Raw genomic sequence first — 24,604 nt, forward strand, 5'->3', positions numbered from 1 at the left:
AGGCAGGGCTGGTGCTGACGGTGTGATATTGGGTCGTACGGGATGAGCAGTGGTGTCTGGAGACAGAGCGATGTGGATTTGCCCTGCCACAGAGGAGCTTCACACCAGCCACGTGTCTGAGAGCTGTCCAGGGACTCCGTGGGCAGAGAAACACGTGGGCTGAATTTATTAACGAACCCAAAGGGAACCCCATTCAGGGACTGGTGACCCGCTGGCACTGGGGGGCTGAACGCTTGCAGCCACCTGGGAGCACCTGGTCTGAGATGTGCAAGGCTTGGTTCACTGGATTTATTTGAATTTCTCTTGTTCTTGCATAGAAATACAGGCCTGATGTTTTGGGTAGCGTGCATCAGCACCACCCCACTGTCTGCGGTGAAGCTGTGCCAGTTTGCATCAGCTGGAAGTCTTCGGTTCTTTCCCTTACAAGCTCATTTTGCAAACGAACCCCTTGCTAGGGATTTTTTCTGCATTACCAAGCAGCCCCTCTCCCAGCCCTAGGTATCTGTTGCTTGCTGCTGCTAAATAGACACTATGTGCAATTTGTTTTATCAAACTCCTGCCAGACGGACTGGAAAATATGATCACTCCTTCGGTGCATGCGCATGCATGTGCTTTTTTCTGCTGCAAAAGCAGTTTCCTTTCCAGGGAAAGGTTGCTCCGGAGCCATTAACATTGACAAACCCTGAGCTATTGACACATCCCAAGCAACCACAACTGCCATCCATTTGTGAAGGGCAAAGTTCCCCCCCCCCAATAAAATCAGAAGCGATAATTGAACCGGCTGCTGGAATGGTTTCAAAGCAGGCGCCTCCTCGCAGTTGCCCCTTACCTTCTGTAAGGGAGCTGACAGCAGCGGGCCCAAGCTCAGCTGTGCCCGAGGAAAGGCTCGTGTGTTATCCACTGTGTGCTCCCCTGCCCTGAGGGGCTTCTCCTTCCCTGGGCTGGCATTTCTCACTCCTCTTTTCCTCTCCGTTTGACATGGTCCTGCATACAGCGTCAGCTTGTGCTTGCCCTGATCCATCTTCCTGGACCTAATGGCAGAAAGGCTCCTTTCGGCTCTGTATGAGGTCTGGCTCTGCAGAATTAATTAATTTTTGGATGCACCCCAGCACTTTTCCCTGCCCCTCCATGGTGGCTCCCATCTTTTTGCCTGGCTCCAGCAGGGGAGGCGTGGATGGATGCTGGCTTTCTGCGAGCTGGGATTAGCTGTCTTCCCATGAAGCTTGGAAGTGGGAATTGCCATATGATGCTTGGGGCTTCCTTCCTATCCCTTAGCCCACCCTAGCCCTAGCAGGAGAACCAGCCTGGCAGCGTGAGGCAGGGGTTAGTGGCTGCTAGAAGTGCCTGTGTTGCACAGGGCAGTGCCACACCACAGGAGAGTTGTGTGGCCACCTCTGCTCTTCATGGTGCTGCCCTGGCTCATGCTCTCACCCCCTCTGCTTGCTTTGCTTTCCTTTTTAAACCCATCTTTCATTTTCCTTTTGCTCCCTTCTCCCTCAGTCCTCTCATTTCTTTTCCTCATTCGTATCCCTCATGGAGCACCACACCATCTCTCACCATGCTTACAGGCTCCCATCTCCCCTCTCACTGGGAGATGAAGCAAATCCGTGGGGTTTTAGGCTTATGATCTGTCCATAAAATGCTCCAAGGGGACAGAACAGGATGGGTCCCTCTTCTGTCCTGCATGGGGGTGAGAGGGCAGCAGTGGGATGAGGAATGAGGGCTGCTCCTTCCAGCCGCAGCTCTCTCTCCTTTTTGTTTCTGCCTCTCTGGATGTCATAGGAAGAAAGTCATCGTTGTTCCTGAGCCAAGCGCCTCAGACTTCTGACATGGTGTTTGTTGACTCTTTGGACTCAGCCCACAATCATACGTGCTCCTCCTTGGGAGCCAGGCCCCCTGCAGCCCCAACATCTCTCGCCTGCGGTGCTGCCCCGCGTGGCTGTGGGGTGAGCCCATGGCCAGGCGCCCTCCTGCGGAGCCCTTCCTGAGCGCCTCCCACCTCCTCTGCCCCACTGCCCCTCGGGGTATGTGGGCTGGCAGAAAGCCCCTTGCTCGGGCAGCCCCTGCCTGCTGCATTCCCTCCCTGTCTGCCCCTGGGGTCACGTCTTGTCTGGGGAGCATCCTTGTGCTGCTGCCAGGGGTGGCTGCAGGTGCAGGCAGGGCAGGTTGATCCCACCTCCAAGAGCTTGCTCTGCCTTCTGGTGGCACCTTTGGCATAGCTGTACATCCTCTGCTTCACCCTGGGGTGTTTTCTAGTGCTCGCCAGACCTGGCACGTCCTCAGCACTCCGACCCTGCTCTTCCCTCCCCAGAAATCACAGCACCCCAGCTAACTGTGCCGACGGGACACGCGGCCCTCATGACAGCACGCTTCTGGAGCTTGCAACTGGCTGCCCCTGCTGAGAAGGAGATAATGTGCTGCTCTTGGCTGCTAGACACCCAATTTCCTTGGGATTATCTCTGCCTGCCTGTTCTGGCCTCTGCACTTGGCTGCCCGAAAATGAGTGCTGATGGAGTGTGCCGAGTGGGAACTAGGGATGGAGGGGACGCAGGCAAACCCTCTCCATCAGGCTGTTGTGCTGCTTGCGCCAGCTGGGGCCCCCTTCTTGCTGAACTGGGGCTCCTGGGAGGCTGGGCAGGTGCTGGTTTCAAAGTGGGGTTTGCCCATGGTGAAGAGGTCCGGGAGGTGTCAGAATGGGCAGAGAGGTTTGGGTGGCAGGGGGAAGACTGCAGGGTTTCTGACCCTAAAGCCACCCTTGCTGGGGCAGGGCTTAGCCCACGCTGGAGCAGCAGAAGCTGTTCCTGCAAGGGGGTCTGCTCTGGGTGGGTTCCCCGCTCTGACATGGGGGCACGGCTGCTGGAAACCACGCTGGCCCTACAAAGGGCCAATCCTCAGCACGACTGCCTGTTGGAACCCGCGCTGCTGCTCGGCTGGGCTGGTACCGCTTTGCATCGCCGCGTGTTTGGGGAAAACTGCTTCGGATGCATTTCTTTGTTAGCAATGGAGTCTTTTTTCCTAGTTTTTCCTCTCCCCCCCCACTCACTAGACCATGTGTTAGGCTCCGACTGATTTTGCAACCAGCCCTACATAGCAGAGCAGTTGTGTAATTAACGGGAACTAGTGCGGCCCTATCTCCGGGGGACTCCCGCCTCCTCCCCACAGCAGCCCAGCCCGCCTCGCTCCCTCCTGGCCTCTCACCTCTCTGCTGCCCCTGCTGCAGGAGAAGCCCTGGGAAGCTCCCCAGTGACCGGCAGCAGCTGTCGGGGTGCTCAGGGCATCCCTGCTCCCATATTGGGGTGAGGTTTTGCTGCGGGGATTTGTGGTGGTTCTCCTAAGCATGCGCCACACACCCCCACTGAAAAATAATAAAAAAGGAGATGAATTAATTCTTTGTTTCTCTTCCTGTGTCCGCTGTGCTCCTGCCCGCTTCCTGGTGGGACCAGGAGGTTTGCTGCTGCGAAAGGAGGTGTGCAGCTGCGGGGCCGGGGCTGTTCTTGGCAGCGTGGTGGGATGCAGGCTGCTGCACCTGGGCTGGGCGGCGAGCACAGGAGGAGAGGGGACAGAAGTGCCTCTGTTCTGCAGGATGGTGCTGTGGGACCGCTCTTCCTCCAGCTGTGGTGTGGGGGGCTCTTCCTCTTGGTGCTTCACAGCAGACGGGTCCTGTCCCAAAAAGCAGAGCCCTGTAGGTGCGTGCACCATTCGGAGCATGGGGGCAGTGGTGGTGAAGTCCAGAGGAACGTCCTCTGGCTTGATCCTAATTACCCTGTAAATACTCACAGGGCTGGGACGTGCTCCTTTTGAGCAACAGAGGCCTTTTGTGGTGAATCTCTTGCGTCGTCTCCCCAGCCCCGAGCTCGGAAATAGCAAACACAGCGTGACAGCATCGGAGGGGCCGCAGAGCGAGGCCAGGATCAGTGTCTGTGCTAGCTGGGTTTGTGATCGCTTAGGGGAAGTTTGGTAAATACCTGAAAAAAAACAAAACTGTTTCGAAATGAAGCCAAGGAGAGGCACATCCTTCTGATCTGGGCCCAACGCACTTCCTTTTTATTGAGATTTCTGGGTGTATTTCGCGGGCAGCTTCCCCATTTCAATAAGCACTTCTGGAGAAGTGATTGAAATGTGTAAGTAAGGTGAGAGGGGGCTGAGGGCAGAAGGAAGGTGAGAGCAGGGGTGTCCTCCCTGCGGGACATGATGAGGAGGTGGGCAGGTTGTGCCATGTGCACTGCTGCCTGCCGGGCTATAGAAGGGCTGGGACTTGGTAGGTGCGACTCCAGGCACCCGCTGCTCTGGAATAGAAGAAACTTCCCCTCAAAGTCACATGTGGACCTTGGGATACAGGTGAGGGAGGAAAGGCTGATTTTGTTATTTTTTTCCAACACTGCTCCCATGATGAGGCAGCATAAAGGCGAGAGCAGTCACCTGTCCCTGACAGCATGGCAGGCGGTGTTGGCAGGTGACATGGTTCCCAGTCCTTCACCGGCCACTCACATGCTTCTTTATCCTCCTGAAGTGCTGATGCTTTGTGAAGGCAAGCCAGTTCATTTTTTGCTCTCTCTCTGGTTGATGCTTGGGGAAACTGATGCACGGCAGAGTCGGTCACTTGAGCAGGCAAAGAGGAGTGGTGAGCGCAGAAGCAGGGTGCGTGCCCCCTGCTGCCCGATGGCAGCCCCCAAAATCCAGCTGCTGGCCTCATCTCCTGAGAAGAGCTTCCCCTGGAGCAGTTCCCCAGTGCTAAAGCCCCCCTGGCATTAACCTGGCTCTGGGTTTGTCTTTAGGCACATGGGGACAGCAGGGAGGTGAGACTTCTCCCGATGTGAACGGAGCAGGGCTGCCTGAGTGCAAGCTGCAACCTGAGGGCACAAACCCAGGCTGGCTTTGTTCCCAATTGTTGTAATAGGGAAAGCAGTGCTGGAGGTAAGGGGGGAGTAAAAACAGGGGAAAGAAAAAGGAAAAAAAAACGAAAAGGAAAAAAAAAAGAAAAGAAAAAAAAAAGAAATGGAAAAAAAAAAGAAATGGAAAAAAAAAAAGAAAAGGAAAAAAAAGGAAAAGGAAAAAAAGGAAAAAAAGGAGAAGGAAAAAAAGGAAAAAAGGAGAAGGACAAAAAAAAAAAGGAAAAAAAAAAGGAAATGAAAAGGGGAAAAAATAAGAAAAAAAGGAAAAAAGAACAAAAAAAAAAAGAAAAAAAGAAGAAAAAGGGGTAAATGGGGAGGGAGAAGAGCTGGAGAAGAGGAACGAGGGAGGGATAGAAGTGAGAGGGAAGCAGCCCGGGGGGGGAGCGCTGGGCTTTGTGCTGCGCTCGCAGGCAGCATCCAGCCTCGCATCCAGCGCTGCTCTCGGCAAGCTTTCTCCCTGACATTTCCAGCAGGCAGAGGAGGAGGAGGTGGAGGTGGAGGAGACAAGAGGGGGTGGGCCGGGGGGGGCTCGCAGAAACAAAAGGAAACCAGCTGCAGAACTTCCTGAAGACGGGGCCGGGGGGAGAAGCGAGGGCGTGCGGCGCCGGGCGGGAGCTGCGGGAAGGGGAGCCGCCAGCCTTGGCCACCATGACCAGCGCGATCCTGAGGAGGAACTCCAGCAAGCAGGGCCTGCAGAACCTCATCAGGTGAGCGCCCACCTGCCGGGGGCCCGGGGGGGCCCGGAGGGGCCGCCTGTGCCGGGAGCCGTCCCCGCGCCCCCTGCGATCAGCGGGGTCCGGTCCCCAGCCCCGACCGCTCGCGGTGCGCCGCAGGGAAGGCAAATGGATCCCCCCCCTTCCCCAGCAATATGAGAAAAGCAGATCTGAACTTACTGATGGCTTTTCCAGGAGCACACAACTGGAATAACTCAGCGCGGCCGGGCTGTGACACTCACCTGAGCCGGCTGCCTTTTTTTTTTTTTTCCTTTTTTTCCCCGAAATGTGCATTGTGCCGTGCCTGCTGTGATGTGCATGCTTAATTCTGAGGGGCCGGGTCCTCCCGGGGCTGCGAGCTGGCGCTGTGCCCTTGATTCAATCAATCGCGATAGTGCTTGGAACCTCTCTTCCTTACCGGGGCAGGGAGGAGGATGGCAGGGTTGTTTTTTTTTTTTTTTTTTCCTTTTCTCAGCCCAGGCTGAACCGAGGAGCATGGCCACATTGTCTGCTGGTGCTGGGATTCCCTCCCATGCGCTCACTCTGGTTTTGAGCCGGGGCTGGAAATACCCCCCCGGGACCAGCAGCAGCTGGTGCTGGGGCAACTCACACGGTCCCTTGTGTCCCTCCCTGGCAGGAGAGATGAGCTGCTCCCCTCTTTATATTTAACCAAGCCCCCGAGCGAAGGGAGGGTGGAATTAGGGAGCGCCGGGCTCACATCCCACGTGCTGGGCACCTCCGGGCTCCCTCGTGCTGCTGGCGGTGAAAGATGGGGCTGGTGGGACAGATGTTCCCAGGCGGTTTGGGATTTCCCTGGTAATGCAGGCTGCGAACCTCACCCTCCGAGTGAATTCCTTGCTGTGTGGGGGAGGTTGGGACCAAAAGTCACCCCGTCCCTGCCACCTCCTGGTCTGGGCACAGGGGTGGTGGCAAGGAGCTGCTGTCCTCTGGGGTGGGAAAGGGGCATGAGGGGGGAGGCATGCATGCTTTGTACACAGACAAGGGGCATCCGAAGTTGGCACAGCCCAACCAGAGGTGTTTTCTTCTCTGTAACCATGTCCCCGAGTTCCTCCTGCTTCAAGTAGGGACTTTTTTTGTGTCCCGGAGACATGCAGGGGCTTTTACCAGAGAAACTTTGGGATGGCTTTTGTCCTGAGCGGGGTTTCTATGCTTCATCTGGCTGACGTTGACTCTGGGGCTGTGAATTCCAGCCCTGTTTATAGAGGAGGAGGAAGGAGCTAGGGCGTGAAGATGTGCGAGGGATTTAGCCCGCTGTTTACGCCCAAATAACTCCACTAACACTTGCAGAAATCAACAGGAGAACAGGCAGGCTCTGCTCCACTCACAGCCTGTCTTGCAGCTGTATTTTCTCCCTCTTAAGCCTGCCAGGGAGGTGCAGACCCTTGAGCAAGCTCCTTCAGTCTGTGATTGCCTCGAGGCTCCTGGCTTCAAGATACATCCCTGTGAAGACTGTGCTCCTGCTCTGCTTTCATCTGTCCCAAGGTGACCGCAGGCTGCATGGTTATGCTTCATAGGTCTGAAGCTCTTCTGACGTGCAGGAGTGTGTAGCTGACCTGGGCACGAGTAAAATAGGCTGTTTGGAGCCTGATGTGTGCGCATCAGGGATTTCCCTGCAGTGCCAGATGTGCCCTTCACTCCTCCACGCCAAGCATCGTGCTCCCTTCGGAGCCTGGTGCGAGGCTCTCAGCATCTTTACTGGGGTGACCTGTTGGCTCGCGTGGTGCTCACTGAAATTTGGGAGGATCTACCTTTTGTGTTGCTTACAGGGAGCCGTGGGTCTGTCGGGGCTAACCAGGGACTTGCCTTCCTTTGGGGCTTGCTTTGGGGTGGGTCGGTGTGCTGGAGAGCCAAGCGGGACGAAGTGCTGTGACAGCACCCTGGGAGCATCCTTCACCTCTCGGCAGGCTGGAAAAAAAAAAAAAAAGAGCCCGTCCTGTGCCTTGCTTCCTCCCAGGCACAGGGCACGAGTGGCTTTGCAGGGGGTGCTCGGCAGGGATGGGCCACGCAGCGCTATCTGCCTCCCTCCTTCCCCTGCACATACCCCCTCGGGCATAATCTCTCTGTTGGGACCTCCCTGGGGAAATATTTGTCCCTTTGTAGCAACTCACGCTTGCCAGAGACTTTGTATTTTTGAAGTCTTCTACAAACACAAGCCTCCCTATCTCGTTATCACGGTCTGTTCTCCCCTTATCCTCCTAATGAATTCCTATAAATAAGATAGGGATCCAGCGCCTGTCATGTCGATCCATTCAGTTCATTATCAGTTCCTGCCGGAATTTCTCTCCCTCTATTTATCGAGTCTCAAGTGTTTCACAAAAGAAGATGGCTGTTTAATTAACCCACAAATCAGCCTCTTTGTAAATCCGCAGCAGCGGCCACGCCACTCCCCGAAACTGGGTGATGGGGGCTCCGTGCGTGCAGCGCACTGGATGCAGTCACGATCCCATAGCCACACTGGGTCGGGGGCAGCTTTAAAATACCCTCAGCTTCTTGAATTTCCATGTATGTCGTGAGTGTAATGCTTGGTGCAATGAGAATCCAGGCGTTTGCTTTCCCTTCTGTCCGTGCGTGACGTCTCCTGGAGGTGGCCAGGATGTGTCTCAGCAGGGAAGATGCTGCTCTGGTGTCTATTTCTGCTTGACCTCCAGAGCAGGGAGCTGCCTGGGGCCGAGCTGGGAATGAGGAGCTCGAAGGGCTTGGGAAAGGGCGAGGGCTGGATGGCGCTTTGAAGGCGAAGGAGATTTTTTTGAGGGTTGGATGCCAGGCCACAGTTCATTGCAAGGGCAGTGGTGGTATCATGGGGGCTATTGCAGCTTCTCTGGGCTCATGTTCACCTCCATGTTCCCTGGGTAGATGCAGGGAGCAGATCCTTCTCCTCCATGGCATCCTCCTGCGTACCATGGGGATGTTTTTGCAGCTTTTCCTGGCCCTGGGGCTTGCTTTGCTAGGAGCACCACATCTGCCATGCGGTGTAATGTTCCTTTTCTGGAAGGAAAGAGGAGCTCAGCAGCCCTGCCGATGCTTTTTGCTTCTTTTTAGCCCAATTGTGCCTCACTTGTCTCTGGCTTCTACTCACCATAAAGCAAGTGGATGTTTAGGGCTTGACCTTGAGGTGATGGAAATTTTGGGGAGCTGCAGGGGGTGATGATGGGGTAAAGCCCCACCATGCATATCTGCAGGTGGTTTGGCCAGCAAGGGCTGCAGGTGGGATGCTGGGGTGCTGTGTGACAACAGGCTTCCCGCTTCCCGAGGCTTTTTTTTTCCCTTTCTCCCACCTTTGGTGACTTGGCTAAGAACAAGAGTTGCAATCAGTGTTTTGGGGCAAAACCTGTTGTTTTTTCTCGAAGGCACAGCAGAGGCTGAGGGCTTGTTGGGGACCCTGGTTCCTGTTGCAGCTCAACTCATCAGCACTGGCCATAAACGAATTGAGCCTCAGCTCTCTCAGGGAAATGCACAGCGCGTTCCCACGGCCTCCCTGCAGCCTCCTGTCACTGCTCCGGCAGGAAACTCCCTCCTGCTGCTCTGGGCGGTGGGGCTTCGGGGGAATCACATCGCCCCGAGGACCCTACAACAAATGCCTTGTGGCCGAGCCGGTGGGTCCTCGAGGCTCAGCCCTGCTGTAAGCAGCAGCACGCCTGATACGAATCTTGCTTGAAATCCCAGCTTCAAGCAGGGGCAAAGCATTGTTCTCCTCCATCCTTTGCAGCATGAGTGCATCGAGGAGGTAGCCAAGGCAGCGAGGCTGGGAGGCTTGCTTTCCTCATCGAGAGACACAAAAAAAAATACTCAGGCTTAGTAAGCCAATCCGACCCTCCCTGACAAGCCTGCTTTCTCCTCTGGCGTGCCTCTCCCTTCCAAAAACAGAGCCCAGACTTCCTCCTCTTTAGGCAGACGCCGATTTCTCGAACCTTGCAGCTGAGATAGAGGGAGCGTGAGAAAAGGCCACGGTTCGGGGTCGTACGCGGCACCGATTTCTCACACCTCCTGAGCGCTGCAGCCTGCGCAGGGTGCTGGGAGGGCTCCAGCCCCAGCCCTTTCTCTCCCCCCTCCGCCTCCAAATTCCAGACCGGTGATGTTAATGCATTACCGCACCAGCATATCTGTGTGCTAAGGACCCACGGTCCTGGGGGTGCAATCCATCATCTTGTAAAGGAGTTGTTGGGAGTCTGTCTGCTGTGGTTAAAAATGATTAAAAAATACATAAAAATGGGTTATTAAAGGCGCTGGCCTCAGGCTTGCTCCACCAGGCTGGGAGCGCTGCTGGTGGGATGCTTCCCAGCCTTTGGCATAGGTAGGGGAGGGACCTGCTTCTTCTCCGTGGTGTGGGTTTGTGTCCAGGTTTGGGGTGTTGGTGATGAGATGCTGTAACTCCAACAGCAGCATCTATTTCTGCTCCTGTCTTCTGTTTGGTTTATCTTTGTGCAGGCTTTTCCCCTCCCAGGGACCTTGCACACAGGGGCTGGTCCCTGCTGCACCTTCTGGGTGGCGCCAGGAATACCTGGCACGTGTGGCTGTGTAGCTGCATATTTTGTACTTCGGGCAGAAATGGGATATGCTGTTGAGAGGAAAGATCCGGATTCACTTAAAAAAAAAAAAAAGAAGAGTTGCTTTAATTTTTAAGGGGAAGCTAGGTCTGTGCCACACTGCCTAGGGTTTTCTTCCATTTCTGCTCGATGAAAGCGCCAGCTGTATCTCACTCGGCTCAGATGCCTTGGCGTGTCCTTATCAGCCCCTGCGTGACGCCTTTCCGCACCCCAGCTCCCGCGGGTCAGCGGGGACGGGAGCCGAGCTGCCTGCCGTGATTTACAGGAGAGGGAAGCGCTGAGGCTGCGGGGCTGCTGATGGGGCGGGGAGCTTTGGTATGAGAAAAAGGCTTAGGGTGAAACATCTATATGCATTTTTTGCCTCCCTTCTCCCCTTGCTGCACCCCTTTTCTTGCTCAAACCCTGCAGCCTGGGCTCTGGCCGGAGCGATGCAGCTGAGGAATTACATGAATGTTTGGGAGGGAGAGGCTCGTGCGGCGTCGCAGGCTGCCTTCGGATGACACGGCGATCCTTCAGAGCTGGAATCGCCATATCCCCTGGGACGGGGCTGAAATAAACTCCGGGCTGTGACATCATAGCTTCTGGTTTTATTTCTTTCCCAGTCCCCTCATATCGTGTCAATATCCACATCCCCTTCCTTACCCAGGTGGATAGATGATTATCCCCTTTTTGCTATCAAGCCACGTTACCTCTAAGCTCCAGAAACATGTCCATAAAGAAACTGAACTGCTGTTTGCCATCTGATTCAGGGATTTCCACATCACAGACGTTTGGCCAGCCTGAAAGTGAGCCTTGTGTCACAGAGGCCACTTGTGCTTGTTGGTGATCAGCAGCAGCCCCTTGGAGGGGAGGTCAGGATGCTGCTTGGACCTCTGCTGAGCTCCCAGCATCTTCATGGCGACCTTGGACGAGCCCTTAGGTTTGGGGACAGATTTCTGAGGGTGTCTTGGTACGTAGATAAACCTGGGTCCTAGGTCTTTGGAAAGGGCAGAGATGCTGAACTCTGTGGTGCTCCTCTGTAGCCTCTTGAGGGTGTCCTTTTCCATTTCAGGTGACAAGGGTGAGCTGTACACTTTGGGACCCCTGCAGTCACACCTGGACGCTTTACAAACCACAGATAAATGTGGTATAAAATAAAGCCCAGCAGCTCTACCTGGCAGCAGGATGAACCTGGGGACAGTCCTAGACAATATTCAGTTTCATGAGGGTGGGCAGCTTCTGTAGGTGTTTGTCGGATGGTAGTGAAGTAGTTTTGCTTTGAGCATGCCGTCCTCTCTCCATGATGGGCCACAGGGCACCGAGGTTGTGGCTGGCCTGTGACAAGGCAACAGGGGCTGACATGGATGATGTGGGAAGGGGAACGTCCCTTGCATAGATTTCTGCATCTTCCTCTCCCTTTCCTTGAAATTCAACAGAAGAGGGTGATGTGATGGCTGCTGGGGGTCGCAGGGCACCTTCTCCCCTTAATGCAGCCCTGGTTCTCACGCGGGACGTTTCCAAAGGTGAAAGCGCAGCAGCTTTTGCTGTGGTGGCGTTACCCTTGGCAGCAATAGGGCTCGCACTGGCTTGCCCTTTGAGAAGTGCCAGGTGTTGGACACAACTCCTCCTAAATCGGGTTCCCAAAGCCTCTTTCTCCATGAACCCTGGGTATGCGGGGGCAGCCGGCGCGACAGGGGCACCCACCAAAGTCAACACTGGTCCAGCCTGGGACCCGGCGAGCTCAGGAGACAGGAATGTCGAGTGTGCTGGTGGAGGGTTGCTGGGTTCTGGCACAGGTCCGCAAAGCCTAAAGCCTCTGGGAGGCATTTTGCTTTCCTTTCTGGAATTAGCTTTAGTGCTGAAGGTTGGTTTGGGGCCAGCAAAACTTCCTCTGAGCTATGAGCCTTGCAAAAGACTCCTCGAGTCTGCAGCATTTCCCTTAAGCACAGCTCGGCTGGTGCCAGAAATTTCCCTTGCCTTTGTATTATCAGCTCCTCGAGTGCCCATGAGGAATGGCCCAGAGGAAACGTGACCTTCCTAGAGATGCTGGCTTGTCTGCAGCAGGCATTAGTGGCCACGTGGAGCATGAATGCCTGTATCTCTGTTCTGCAGGAGGTGTTTGGTAGGGCGAATGGAAACAAAACTCCTCCCTGGGCTGGGGGTCCTGCGGGAGGTGAGGTCAAGAGCTGGAACTGAACCGGGCTGCCGGCCCCAGGCAGAGGAGTCTGAGCATCCCAGAGGTTTGGCCAGTTGTGGCTGCATGGCCAAATCCAGACCTGGGTGCTTTGAGCCCAGCCCTAGGTCTGCAGGCTTTCCTCGCCTCCCCAGTGAGAGAAATCGCCCTCTGTTTAGGCAGTTGGCTCGGGGTGGAGCACACCGTGAATTCACCTTGTGAGCCCAGCGCTGTCGGTTTCCATGTCCCGTGTTAGGGGCAAGGAAATGACAAGGGCAGCTCTTGGTCCCACCAGCAGCTATGAGCCTGGTTCTTCCCATAGCGCCCCAGTTTTGGGGAAATGCCATCTGGAGCAGTGCTAAGCGCCACCAGCCTGTCCAGGCCTCCTGAAGCTCCGGATGATGGCTTCTAGAAATGGCAAAGATGGTTGTGCAACAAGGAGAAAAAAACAGGAGACCGTGCCTCCTTGTGAAGAAAACCGAACCGTTTTGAGATGAGATCTTTCCACCTCCTTGCCTTGAGAGGAAATCTTACAGCTGACCCCCTCTGCACAGAGGGGGCTGGTGAAGGCTTGTGCTTGTCCAAGCCGAGATGGCACGGTCAGTTGGCAGCTCAGCAAACTGCTGTAGCTGACCCGAATGTGAGCACTGCACCAAGGTTTTGTTTGTGAACTTGTTTGCTTGTTTTTCATTGAAAACAAATATTTGTGCTGCTAGGTCAGTTGGAAAGGAGTAATCACTTTCCCTCTCCTTGTTGGCTTGAACACTGAGCCCCAAAGCATCACTTTCTAAACCTTGCTCTAGTGCCAGCCTGTTTGAGCACAAAAGAGAGCTCTGAATCCGCTGATAAAGTGGTTTTAGGTGTTTGCTGGCATTTCTGAACCCAGGGCAAGCAGGGGCTCGGTGGGGACTTGTTCGTGCCCAAAGTGTATGAGAAGCACCCAGCATCCTCGTGTCCGAGCCGCGTGCCCTATGGCCACGAGCACTTGGATGCCAGCTTGCTCTTTGGTGATGGGAGCCAGGACATTCCCCCACCCTGCAGAAAACTGCATCTCCCCGAAACAGTCGCCCCGGCGTTGTCCTTGGCCCGTTCAGAAGATGCAGCGACAGAATAGCGAGCCGGTGAGGTCATGGGGAGAGAATTAGTCACATCCAAGTGGGAAGCGCAGAGGGCTGCAGACCAACGCTGGAGTGGGAAGCTGGCGTGATGCAGATGGGACCCCCCCAGGTCACCACAATCCCCTACAACAGCTTTCTGGGGAGCTGGAATTGCATGAAAATCTGGTTTGCTCGGGGAGAAATGTGGGCGTTGCTTCTCGTAAGCGGGGAGATCCAGGCGAGAGGGGGTTAAGGGCCGTTCGGAATCGGAGACTCTCTGGAGCTGTCACACAGGGGAGGGAGATCGTGGCAGAGTTTAATGAATGACTTCATTTAGATATTAAAAAAAAAAAAAAAGAAAAGAAAAAAGCGTGCACACAAAAAAATAAAACAACAACACGGTGGCTTCCTGCCAGGCCCACAGACAAGGGTTTCTATGGGAACAGGGGGGGAAAAACAATAAATATGAGTGGGGGACGAGGAGGGGTGGAGGGGACCTGGCTGCCTCTCGGGTGGCTTCGGGCTCTTTGTTCCCATCGAGGGGAAGGGGCAATGTGGGGGGGAGAGGAAAGTGTGGCCAGAGGCACCTGATGGCATTTAGGAGAAGACCCCACCCAAGAGGAGTGAGGCGAGGGCAAGTTTTCTGCTCTCGAGGGGCAGCCGGGGCATCCTCACCGTGCTCCCCCCCGTCATGCAACCCTGCTAGGGCTGGGGAAGCTGGGCTCAGCTGGAAAATGCCCCACACTCACTCAAACCGGGCCTTTTTTTTTTTTAAAAAAAAAAAAGTTTCCTTTCCATTAGATTTTTGCCCCAGTCCAAATTGACATCACATCTTGTGTCCTACCAAATGGGTTTGTCCTACAGGGAGAGCAGCCCCCAAGTGTGCCCACGCCAGGCAGGAGGCTGCAGATCTCCGTCCTTGCTGCCATAGGCACGCCTTGCACAGGAGCATCTTGGCGAGCAGGCTTGCAGACACAGGGAAATAGCCCTCCTGCAGACCTGGGCGAGTGGGATGGGGTGAGCAGCATCAGCAGCAGGTGCCCTGGCACAGAGCTGCCCCTCGCAGGCAGCGTTTTGCAGTGCCCCACACCAAGGCTGCTGCCCATAGGGACGATGCTGTCTCTTCCTGTGCATCCCATAACCTTGCGCACCAGTCTGTCCCAGGCACCAGTCCTTTCCTACAAAGGGTCTGGTGTGCTCCTGGAATTGCTCTCCTTGGAAAAGGAGCACAAAGGCTGCAGTGGGATGGACACCGTCACAGCCGTGCCGGGAGCACTCACCCAGCGGAGCACCTGGCCCGCAGGGAGGGGTGTCTGAGCAGCTCGGGGGGTTATCACCATATGTTCAAGCCCTCGCAGTGGCACTGAGTTGGGTTTCCCTCTGTTTTGGCAAGGCTGACGGCACAGTGGAGCGTGGAAGACGAGGAGGAAGCAGCCAGAGAGCGGCGGCGGCGGGAGCGGGAGAAGCAGCTGAGGTCCCAGGCAGAGGAAGGCTTCAACGGCACCGGCTCCTGCTCAGAGAGCGCAGGCTCAGCGCAGGAAAACCAGTAAGAAATACCCCCGTACATACATCCTGGCACCAAAAACCTCCAACCACGGATCAGGCATCTGTTGTTTGAGGCGGTTTGTGGGGTGGAGGGGCTCCTGAGCAGGTCTGGTGGGATTTAGCCCAGGTTAAACAAGGATCGTTTAGCTCATGGGCTGGGGGTGAGGGCCTCCCCTGGCCAGGCTCCCTGCTCTTCCATCGAGGATGCTGAACCGGCAGTGGGAGAGCATCTGCAAGAGGGCAGGGTTTGTGACCATGGAGCACCCGCCAGAGAGAATCAACAGCTTCATTTTACTAGGAAACCAGCAAAAAGGCACTTTTTTTCCCATGAAAAGACTTGTTGTTTCCTTTTTTTTCCTCAGGTAGTTTGCAAATTATTCAGGACTTTTGTTGTTGTTGTTGTTATTGTAAAGAAGCTTCAAAATCTTTTTATGGCAACGCACCCAGTGATGTTCTGCAGAGAAAACCACTGTGATCTGCCCTAAAAGCATGCAGCATATCTGGAAAGTAATAATAATTATTCACTCTCCCCCCTCCTTGCCCCTTTCACACAGGGGCTGGAAAACAGTTTGTGGAGGTCTTTGAAGCAGCTGATAAGATGCTCAGATTTACCGGGGGGTGCTGCGAGTGGCCCCAGATACACAGCACTGGCAGTGCCTGAATTTGAGTGCCCGGGTGCCTGCCTTAGCCACACGTGTACCTTTGGTGTCAGCGGGAAGGGTGCTGCTGCTTCTCTGGCCATCCCCTGGTTCCTTCTGCAGCTGCTGACAGCCACCTGGGCTCGCTCAGGCAGCCGGGGTCAGCCTGCTGGCAATCTGCGCTCTCTCCCATGTAAACACCGTCCCCTCCTTCCCCTGGAGCTTCCCGCACCGGCACTCACCCTATCTGTATTGCTGCTCTCTTCCCTTCCCCCATTAAAAATAAAATAAAAGGAAATAACCAGAAAACTGCTGGGGCTGAGCAGCAGTTTTGGGTGCTCCTCCCGGGTGAGCCCGGTGAGGGTACATGTGTTTTTTTGGAGACCTTCAAGCCACTGATGTTATGGAGAAGGCTGAGCATCTCCTGACACCTCTTAAGAGCCCAGAAGGGCAAAGGAAAATTAAAAAGGCTCATTGGTGTTTAGTGTGTGTTTTGAATCTGCGAATTTTAGACTAATCCGTGGGCTCCACACCCTATTTGCCATTCCTAGGGGATGTGACCACCCTGTGTCCCGTGAAGCCACCTCCTCCAGCTGATGCTTGCTATGTGGGCACCCACCCTGCAGCCCCACCTGGCTGGCAGTTCTTGTTGTGAATGCAAGGAAAGAAATAGGAAAACCCCATCAATGCCCGTGACCCCAGAGGGCTGCTGCTCCATCTGTCTGTCTGTGTGTCCGTGGGCCAGGGCAGTGTGCTAGCAGAGGGCTGTCATCACAGCCTGGGAACGCGCTCCCAGGGCCGGAGGGCAGCGGGCTGCAGGATGGACGTGTTTCCTCCTCTCTCCTTTCCTATTTAGGAAGGATGGGGGCGGTTTTCCCCTCCAGCACACAGAGCCATTCCCTCTGAGCAAAGCGGCTTTTGGTGCAGTTGGACTTCAGCCTGGCCCGTGGGGGGCTGCTGAGCATGCTGATGGCTTGAACTGCAGCCAGCAGAGAAGGGCTGGGGAGGATGTGGGATGGAGCGAGGCTGGGCTGTGGTCCCCTGCCCATCCCTGAAACATCAGCATGAGGAATGCCCATGTAGATATTTGGGTGTGCAGCAAGGCAGGGCTCCAGCTTCAAAGCCACGCCTGCAGCATTCATCCTCACCCTTTATTTCCAGTTTTTTTTCCATATGCCACTTTCAGATGGGGCAGGACCAGCACTGGTATTTCACAGATGGGGAGCCAGCATCTCGGAAGCACATTTGACTGCTTCAAAGCTCTATAGAAACGTGAGGATCAGCCCAGGACTTGAGCCTGTGCCCAAAAACAGTTTTCCTGCCCTCCTAATGCTGTGCTCTGCTCGGGCTGGCTCCTGCTGGTTCCTTTTGCTGGAGGCTGAATGCAGGCAAAGGGCAAGCGGGAGCCACACCTGAAACACCTCTGGTCCAAATGAGCTCCGGTGCAGAAGAAAACCATGGGATTTTTTCATTTTGCTGTGCCTCTTACTTCTGCTTACCTGTCCCAGAAACTGGGCAGGCAGCAGGGTGCTTCTGCTGGACACGCTGAGCTGGCCGGGTCTTTTGTGTCACTTTCATCCTAATTTTCCTCCTTGCTATGTTTCAGCTATGACTTTAAGCCCTCTGGGCCCTCAGAGCTGGAGGAGGACGAGGGGTTCAGCGACTGGTCCCAGAAGCTCGAGCAGCGCAAACAGAGGTGGGTAGGGCAGAGCTGGAGCCACTAGCGTCCCCAGGATGAGGTGACCAAGGCCAGGTCCTGCCCTGCATGCCACGAGGGGAGGCTGGAGCATTGGTGGGATGGGGACGGACGCTCTCTGCCTGCAATTTGGGCTACCCGGGAGGAAGGGACACGGGGCTGCCCGAGGCTTTGGGGATGTTTGGCTTCAGCTTCGCGCTCCGAGCAATGGCAGCCAGCCAGGACGCCTGGGCTTGGAGGAGTGACAACAGCGGATCTAAGCCACCTGAGCTGCTGCAGGGGCCGAAACAGCCCCTAACATAATGCAGGCAGCCTAAAAAAGCTGCTCTATGTTATCGCTGCTTCCTGTCTCATGTCAGCCTAGTGGGTGTTGTGGCCCCAGCCCACCTCGTGCTTGACTCCTCTCTCAGTGGTGGAAAACAGAGCCCAGATGGATGCTTGTGTCCCTGCCCAAGAGCTGAGGGCCAGATCCATCTTCTATCCCTCTTCCCTGGCTGAGCTGAGCAGTGCTCCTGATTAACTCCTGCCCTGGACACCGTGTACCTGCACGTGAACTCTGTGACTCAGCTGTCCAAGCAGTGTGGTTTTATGGGGAACTTTGTCCCACGATGACACAACCCCTTCTTTGCCCATGGGATTGAAAAAAAAAAAAAAAAAAGCATAATATTAATATTTACTGCTGCACAAATACGTGGCCTCTTCCTTTACCCAAACACTGCAAGCTGCACCTTCCCCTTTGCAGCCCCAGGAGCACCTCCCAGCAGAGCTGATGATCACAGCTGGGAGAACAATCAGAAATCAGCCCCAGCTGCTTTTCTGCACTCTCCCCTCCCTATTAATCCCCCCCTTGTAAAGAGTTTGTCCCTAGGGAGAGGCTGCTGCTGTTGGCTGGAGGGGGTCTCTGTGAAAGGTGGGCTTCCCAGCTGGTGGCTGTGCCCTATAAAGTCTGGTCAGCTGCTTTGTCCTTCCTCCTGGCCCATCTGCCTTGCCTGAGGACAGGCTTGGGGTGCAAGTGAAGGTAGGAGGTGTGCCTGGCCACGATGCCCTATGCTGAGTCAAGTGGTGCTGTGGGGTTTCCTAAATCTCCTCTTTTGTTTTTTTAACTGGACGTGGAGTAAGTCCTGTTTCTTCCATCTGAAGAAGAGCTATGCTCTGGTCTTCAGACAAGGGAGGGGAGATGGTTTCTCTCTGGTAAATGGAGCTAAACAGCTTGTGTGTCCCCTGAGGGCTTATGCAACCCCATAGTTTCTTTTGGGGTCAGGTTTCCCACTTTGCAGGGGAGATCTGTGCCCCAGCCAGCCATACAGGAAGGTGGGAGCTGGATGCCCCTCTGCTGTGATGCAGTGGGGTCGGGCTTACTGCCTCCCGTACAAAACTGCTCTGTGTAAGAAGCATCCAGTATGCAGCGTTGTATCTAGTGGCATAAAGTTCTTAAAATGAGCTTGCACTTCAGCTGGAGCTGTTGTTGGCTGAGACATCTCGATTAAAAGAAACTTGTTGCCTGGGCTGCAAAACCTTCAGAGCCTGTTTGTTGGTGGTGACTGCACAGTCGTGGGAGGATGATCAGTAGTGAGCCAGCGTATGCATCAGCCTTTTTTCCAGAGGGGTCAGTGAGGAGGCCTGGAAGGTGGCTGTCCTGTGAGCTGCCTTCCCAGCTGCAGGGAGGTGGGTGGAAAAGCCGAGCTGGAGCTGCTGGCCAGCGAGGCAGGAGCAGTGAGTCACCCTGGGCTCTGGCAGCAGCCTGCTAGCCAGCTCTCTAGCCTGCAACCCAGGCAATTTTCTAAGAAAGAGGTGGGAGGAGAAAGCTGGCCTCCAGCCTGGGGCCATAAGATGGCAATAGCACCTTGGCATGTCTCTGTGAGGGCTCAGGAGTTAAGTGCTCCTGCTGGCTCTGTGCACTCAGCGTGGGCTGCTCTGCTTTGGCAAAATGGGTTGCTCAAACACTGCTGGGTCTCTTCTCTGCAGCCCCTGAGAGCTGTAGGAATCCTCACGTGAAACTTCTGTGATTTATTGTTTTATTTATTATTATTTATTTATTTTTTTACCCCCTTGGTTGCTTTGGGACTGCTTTGGTTTGCTGGGCTCTCCTTATAGACATGAGTAGAGGTGTCACTTATTTGGGTGGGTAAATCTGAGGTTTGGGACTGACACAGACTTACCACTGCCTGTGAAGGCACCTGATGTTGTCTGTAGGCTTGTAACAACTCTTTGCTTCTTCGACCTCTTCCCCTGCCCCTAGGTCCCCGCAGCAGTCGTATGAAGAAGAGGACAGTGGTGTGAGGGAAGCAGAGGCCAAACTGGAGCAGATCCAGCTGGACCGGGAAAGCCCGGAGGAGACCCAGGAGGAGAATGTGGCTATTGGGGAGGAAGAGAGGCTGTGCCAGGAGGAAGAACATATCCAAGAGCAGCATGAGGAGGAGAGAGTCGAGCAGGAGGTGAGATCAGGAGGATCTGGGCTCTGATGGGATGGTTGAGGTGGGAAGGGACGTGTGGGTCTGTCTGGTCCCAGCCCTGCCCCAGCAGGATGCCCAGGGCCACGTCCAGGTGGCTTTGAAGATCCACAAGGAGGGAAACTGGGCAGCCTCTGGGCAGCCTGTGCCAGGCCTTGCTTCTGTGACAGCCCATGTAGGTGGTGCTGGCCTGGCACAATGTGGGGATGGTGCTGCCTTTGCCTAGTTGTTTTCCTGGGGTCTGAGAATTACCATTTAGAATAAAGGCAGATGCTTTCCCTCCTGATATCCTGAAATGAGAAACTCCTGTTTTCTTATCTCAGTAGTAGTAAGAAACCCTTAACTGATGCAAGGGCCCCTTTTCTCATCATCCTGGAACCTTGAACCTGCAAAAGTCCTCTGAATTTATTTATTCTTTTCAAATGCACACAAGCTTCTTCCTGGATGTTCCAGAATGAGATAATGTTAACACGGTTTCTGTGTCAGAGTATTCATTTAGTGTAAGACAGGAAGCCTGGGAGACAGGGGGGTGGGAAAAAAATCATTTTCTGTATTCTAAGCATTTTGACCAGCTCGCTTCCTGGCTTGCTCATTTTCTGCACTCAGGAAAAGAAGAGAAGGAGAAATGAAGAGGAAGAAGCACCAGAAAAACGCCAGAAAGCCCCAAGCCCCACCAGCCTGGAGGAGGAGGAGCTGTGCTCTGACCACACCGCAGTGTGCTCCACCAAGGTCTGTGTTTGGGGACCCCTCTGGCACCTAGTGACAAGAAAAATTGTCCCAGGGCTTATGGCAAAACAGAGTGTGAATTCCGCTATGGGTTGCGGCAATTCACTGAATGTTTCCCTCATCTTTGGTTGTTGACCTCCTGCTTTGTCTGCTTGTGCTGTTGGAGGCTGTAACTGTGCCTGCCTGTGTATGCTTTGCCGATCGGTGTGAATCTAAGTCTTCATTGAGGATGTCAGGGAATGGAGTAAGACAAATAAAGAAGTCTGCTTTAAGCTTTGGTTGAAGATGATACGTGAACTTAATCAGAATATTTCCCTGAAAAAAAGAAACTTGAAACATTGAAGCACTGGAATTTCCCTATCTTACAATAAAATAGAAAATATCACTTAACCTTTCTGAAGTTAACTTTTTTTTTTTTTAAAGCTATCTGGGATTCCTGATCTCTGAAACACCTTGCCTTGCCCCACTCACATCTGCGTGAATTGATGCTCTTGTGAAACTTCCATTTCTAATGCCACTCAAATTGATCTCCTGGCTTGTGTTGCTTTTAGCAGAAATCCTCAGTTCGGTGTGTGTGCTTTTACATACAATAGACACAGATAAGTGGTTTCTGTAGCAATTGGCTTTTTGTCTCTCTAAGCCCTGGGCTTGCTGATTATTGCTCTTAGGAAAGTGGTGAGGAGCCTAGGTAGCCTATTAACCTGCTGTTGGTGTTATCCTTGCTTTTCTGTTTGGCATTCAGATCTGTGCTGTTTGCTTCTTGGTCAATGTTTCCTGGGCAGGGAGGATTGTACGAGCACTTCCTCTTGCAACAGTAAATAGCAGCAAGAGGAAGATTTCATCATCTACAATCATCAGATTCTCACTGTTTACGGAGAAGCCTTTTAAAATCAAATAAAAATAACAAAAAAGAGGAAAGGTGGGTTTCGGTGCAGGCCATGTGATAATCTCAGGTTTGAGAAGTGGGCTGGGGGTGGCCTAAGAGGATACCAGGAGTGGGACCAGTGGGGGAATGTGAGAAACACTTCAGTGCCTGTTACGTGCTGAAAGTCCTCTTGTTGCAACCCCCAAACACATGCAGCTTCCTGACCTGAGCTTAACTGCTGTTGCTAGGATTAGCCCAGGGAAAGGTTTGGAAATCTAGTTGCTGTTTTTTATATTGGTGATGTCAGAGCTCACCAATACACAAAGCTGAAAGTGAAGCTGTTTGGGGGGGAAAAATAAGAGCTTGGGATCTTTCCAAAGGAAGGAAGATCTTTACACCCCAGCTAGCAGGGTTTTATGTGAATCCTAAGAATTGCACAGATTGACCACCAAGAAGGTGTTTTGTCATAGGGTCGCTCAGCAGAGATGCTAGTTATAGGATGAGAACCACCCCAGTGGGGTGGGAGCTTCCCTGCCAGCAGCGGCTGGTGGTGGCCAGGGACAAGTCTAGGACAGCTGGATGTTGGGGTGCAGTATAACGGGGTGTTTGGGGCTCAGAGAGAGAAAGTGGGTGTGTGGGAGCAAGGTAGAAACCTTGTACCAGCACAATTTAGCCCCAGGCTGCTAGTGAGCTGAATTTTTGAGGTTGGCGAGTGAGCAAGTGAGGTTTCTTCTGGCCTTCAGAAGGTGCTTGGAACTAGAAAAATGCACAGCTCTTGCTGCAAGAAATTGCCCTAATGGGCAGAGGGAGATGGTCTGCAAATAGTCTAGATGGAAACAAGGCTCCCATCATCTGTCATGCTGAGATCTCCTGTCACCTGCAGCCTGTTCCTAGGCCCCTCTGTGTTTAAGTTGGTGCTTGGCTTTGACCTATGGATGATTTGCACCTGTACAGCTCCTCTCCTGCAGGGCTGGCCAGGTTTTTCCTGTTGATAAATACTTGTGGTCAAGAAGATGAGACATGGGCAGGGAATCTGAGTGCCCATCTAGGTGCTGTTGTGCCCTATGCGGTGTCACCTTGCCTACCAGTATCCCAGAGGGATGGACAGGACAATCTTTGAAGCCATGGCTTGGAGGCAAGCTTCAATTCCTCCAGCACTGAGCCAAAAAGCAAGCTACTGGCAGGCAGACAGCCAGCCCAGAAGGAGCTGCTGGGATATTTGTCATGCTGCTGTGCTGGGACCCTGCAGGGTGACTCTTTGGTACATCTCTATTAGCAAGGGTTGTGCTATTTGTTGTTGGCTGTGCTCTTCTCTAATGGGCCTTGAGCTCTTCAGCATGGGTGTTAAGTGTGTCCTTCCTGTGATAATGTCTTCTGGTTAGTCAAAATTTAGCACTAGTATCTTTGAAGCAAGCATTTAATGCTGCTTTTTACCAGCTGCCTTGGTAGGTGATGTTTCCTGCAGCCCAGACAGCAGTGTACAGGGGGAGGCTTCTTGTTACTTGGCTGCTGCTCCTTGCTGTAAGATCTACCCTTTGACTTGAAAGTGATTGTCTCCATTCTTGTTTTCTGGCACAGAAGAGCTGGGAGGTTTAGCAACACTTTAGTCTTTTCCTTTATTCTGTGTCTGAAGTGTTTGCTTGCCTTCCTGTCTTGGCCAAAGCGTTCTTGCACAGGAGGCTCTGGTGCAAAGCTCTCTTCCCTGATGGTCTGACCTGAAAGGTTTCCTTGCAGGTGGCTCCATGTGCTGAACTGCCCTGTCTGTGTGCTTCTCTGGTATGGAAGAGCCAGTGCCACTCGTGGTTGTGCTGCTCTGGTGCTTGGCTCCTCTTCTGCAGCAGTGGCTGGCGATAACTGCAGTTTTCCTCCCTCTTTCTGTACTTGCCATTCTCTTTCCTGGCAAGAAAACCAAGTGCCTGAGAAAGATAACAGTCCTTGAGCGGTGGGAATAAGGAGAAAGGGTGCTTGCAGTTTCTGAGCATCATGAGAATGTGGGACTGAGTGCCCCAAATCTGGGGGAGGGAGCAGGGAAGAGGAATGGCTGAAATGCGGTCAGCCAAGGTGACCTACATCCACCTGAGGCCCATAGAGAAATGTTAACACCTGTCTCTTCTCTCCCACTTCAGATCACGGACAGAACTGAGTCCCTGAACCGCTCGATAAAGAAAAGGTACTTCCAGGGTTGTGAGAGGCTCGGGGTGAAGCAGGTTCCTGCCCCACTTGGGGGGTGCTGCAGGGTCCTGCTGCAGGGATGGGCAGGAGCAGGCTGACCTGAGGCACCAGGGCATTGCCTCATTCCTCTTCTCTCCCCAGCAACAGCATCAAGAAGAGCCAGCCTCCCCTACCCGTGTCGAAGATCGATGACAGGCTGGAGCAGTACACGCAAGCCATTGAGGTGAGGTGCTGTGCTCTCTGTCCCCGGCCTACAAGGAGCCCCTGTGCAGGGTGTAGCGCTCCCACCATGTCTCTACCTCACCTTCTGGGAGGTGGCACCTGAGACATCTCCCCTTGGATGGAAGCAGCTGTTTCTCCTGTCTCTGTCTCATGCCAGAGCATGAAGGTTTCTTTAGTGAGCTGCCCTATCCTTGTTTCCTCGTGTACCCTGACTGTGGAGTGAGAGCCTGCAGCAGGAACCACCAACACGTCCTTTTAAAGCCTCTCATCCCTGAGCACCTCCAATTACAGGAACTAAAAAAAAAAAAAAAGACATGCTCAGAGCTGTTAAGTTCCCCAATGGTGATCTTTTTCCATATCTCTTCTAGACATCCACAAAGGCTCCAAAGCCCGTCCGACAGCCCTCTCTCGACCTTCCCACCACCAGCATGGTGGTGGCCAGCACGAAAAGCCTCTGGGAGACTGGGGAGGTTGCAGCTCAGTCTGCTGTGAAGACCCCAGCCTGTAAGGTAAGGCAACTATGAGATGTGTCCTGCTTTGTGCAGGAGAGAAACTCTGCTAGGGTGCCAAATTGTTCCTCAGTGGTGCAGCTAGGAAAGCCTCTGTGATGCTGGTTGAGCCCGGGCTTTGAAATAGGGGTAAATTCACTGGTGGGGAAACCATACATCTACCCCGCAGGAGATAGGGCTCAGCTCCAGTTAAGAGCAATATTGGGTCTATCACCTTGATGATAGATCTTGTGAATTTGGAAAATGCAATGGGTATTATGGATTGCTCTTAACCTTACTTCTTGGTTGTTGTGAGTAAGGGTGATTCTGTAACACATGGGTTGTAAGCCTGTGTTTATATGAGTAAAATTCCTTCCGCCCAA

At 53.8% G+C, this 24,604-nt stretch overlaps 1 protein-coding gene across 2 annotated transcripts in view; it reads left to right on the top strand.

Moving 5' to 3' along the window:
* The window catches only part of LSP1 (lymphocyte specific protein 1), a 40,940-nt gene that overhangs the window by 5,101 nt on the left and 11,235 nt on the right, over positions 1–24,604 (top strand). Inside the window, exons 1-8 of one of the 2 annotated variants that reach the window (XM_084287732.1) lie at positions 5,470–5,599; positions 14,813–14,965; positions 17,209–17,298; positions 19,538–19,733; positions 20,355–20,477; positions 23,466–23,509; positions 23,653–23,734; positions 24,102–24,242. In XM_084287732.1, the coding sequence (XP_084143858.1) occupies positions 5,541–5,599; positions 14,813–14,965; positions 17,209–17,298; positions 19,538–19,733; positions 20,355–20,477; positions 23,466–23,509; positions 23,653–23,734; positions 24,102–24,242 (888 nt within the window). In that variant the 5' untranslated portion in view covers positions 5,470–5,540. Of the gene's footprint in view, positions 1–5,469; positions 5,600–14,812; positions 14,966–17,208; positions 17,299–19,537; positions 19,734–20,354; positions 20,478–23,465; positions 23,510–23,652; positions 23,735–24,101; positions 24,243–24,604 lie in introns of those variants that run through there. The other variant, XM_084287731.1, reaches the window with a different exon arrangement.

This window comes from Netta rufina (genome assembly GCF_964035555.1).
Source record: "Netta rufina genome assembly, chromosome: 5".
NCBI lineage: Eukaryota > Metazoa > Chordata > Aves > Anseriformes > Anatidae > Netta > Netta rufina.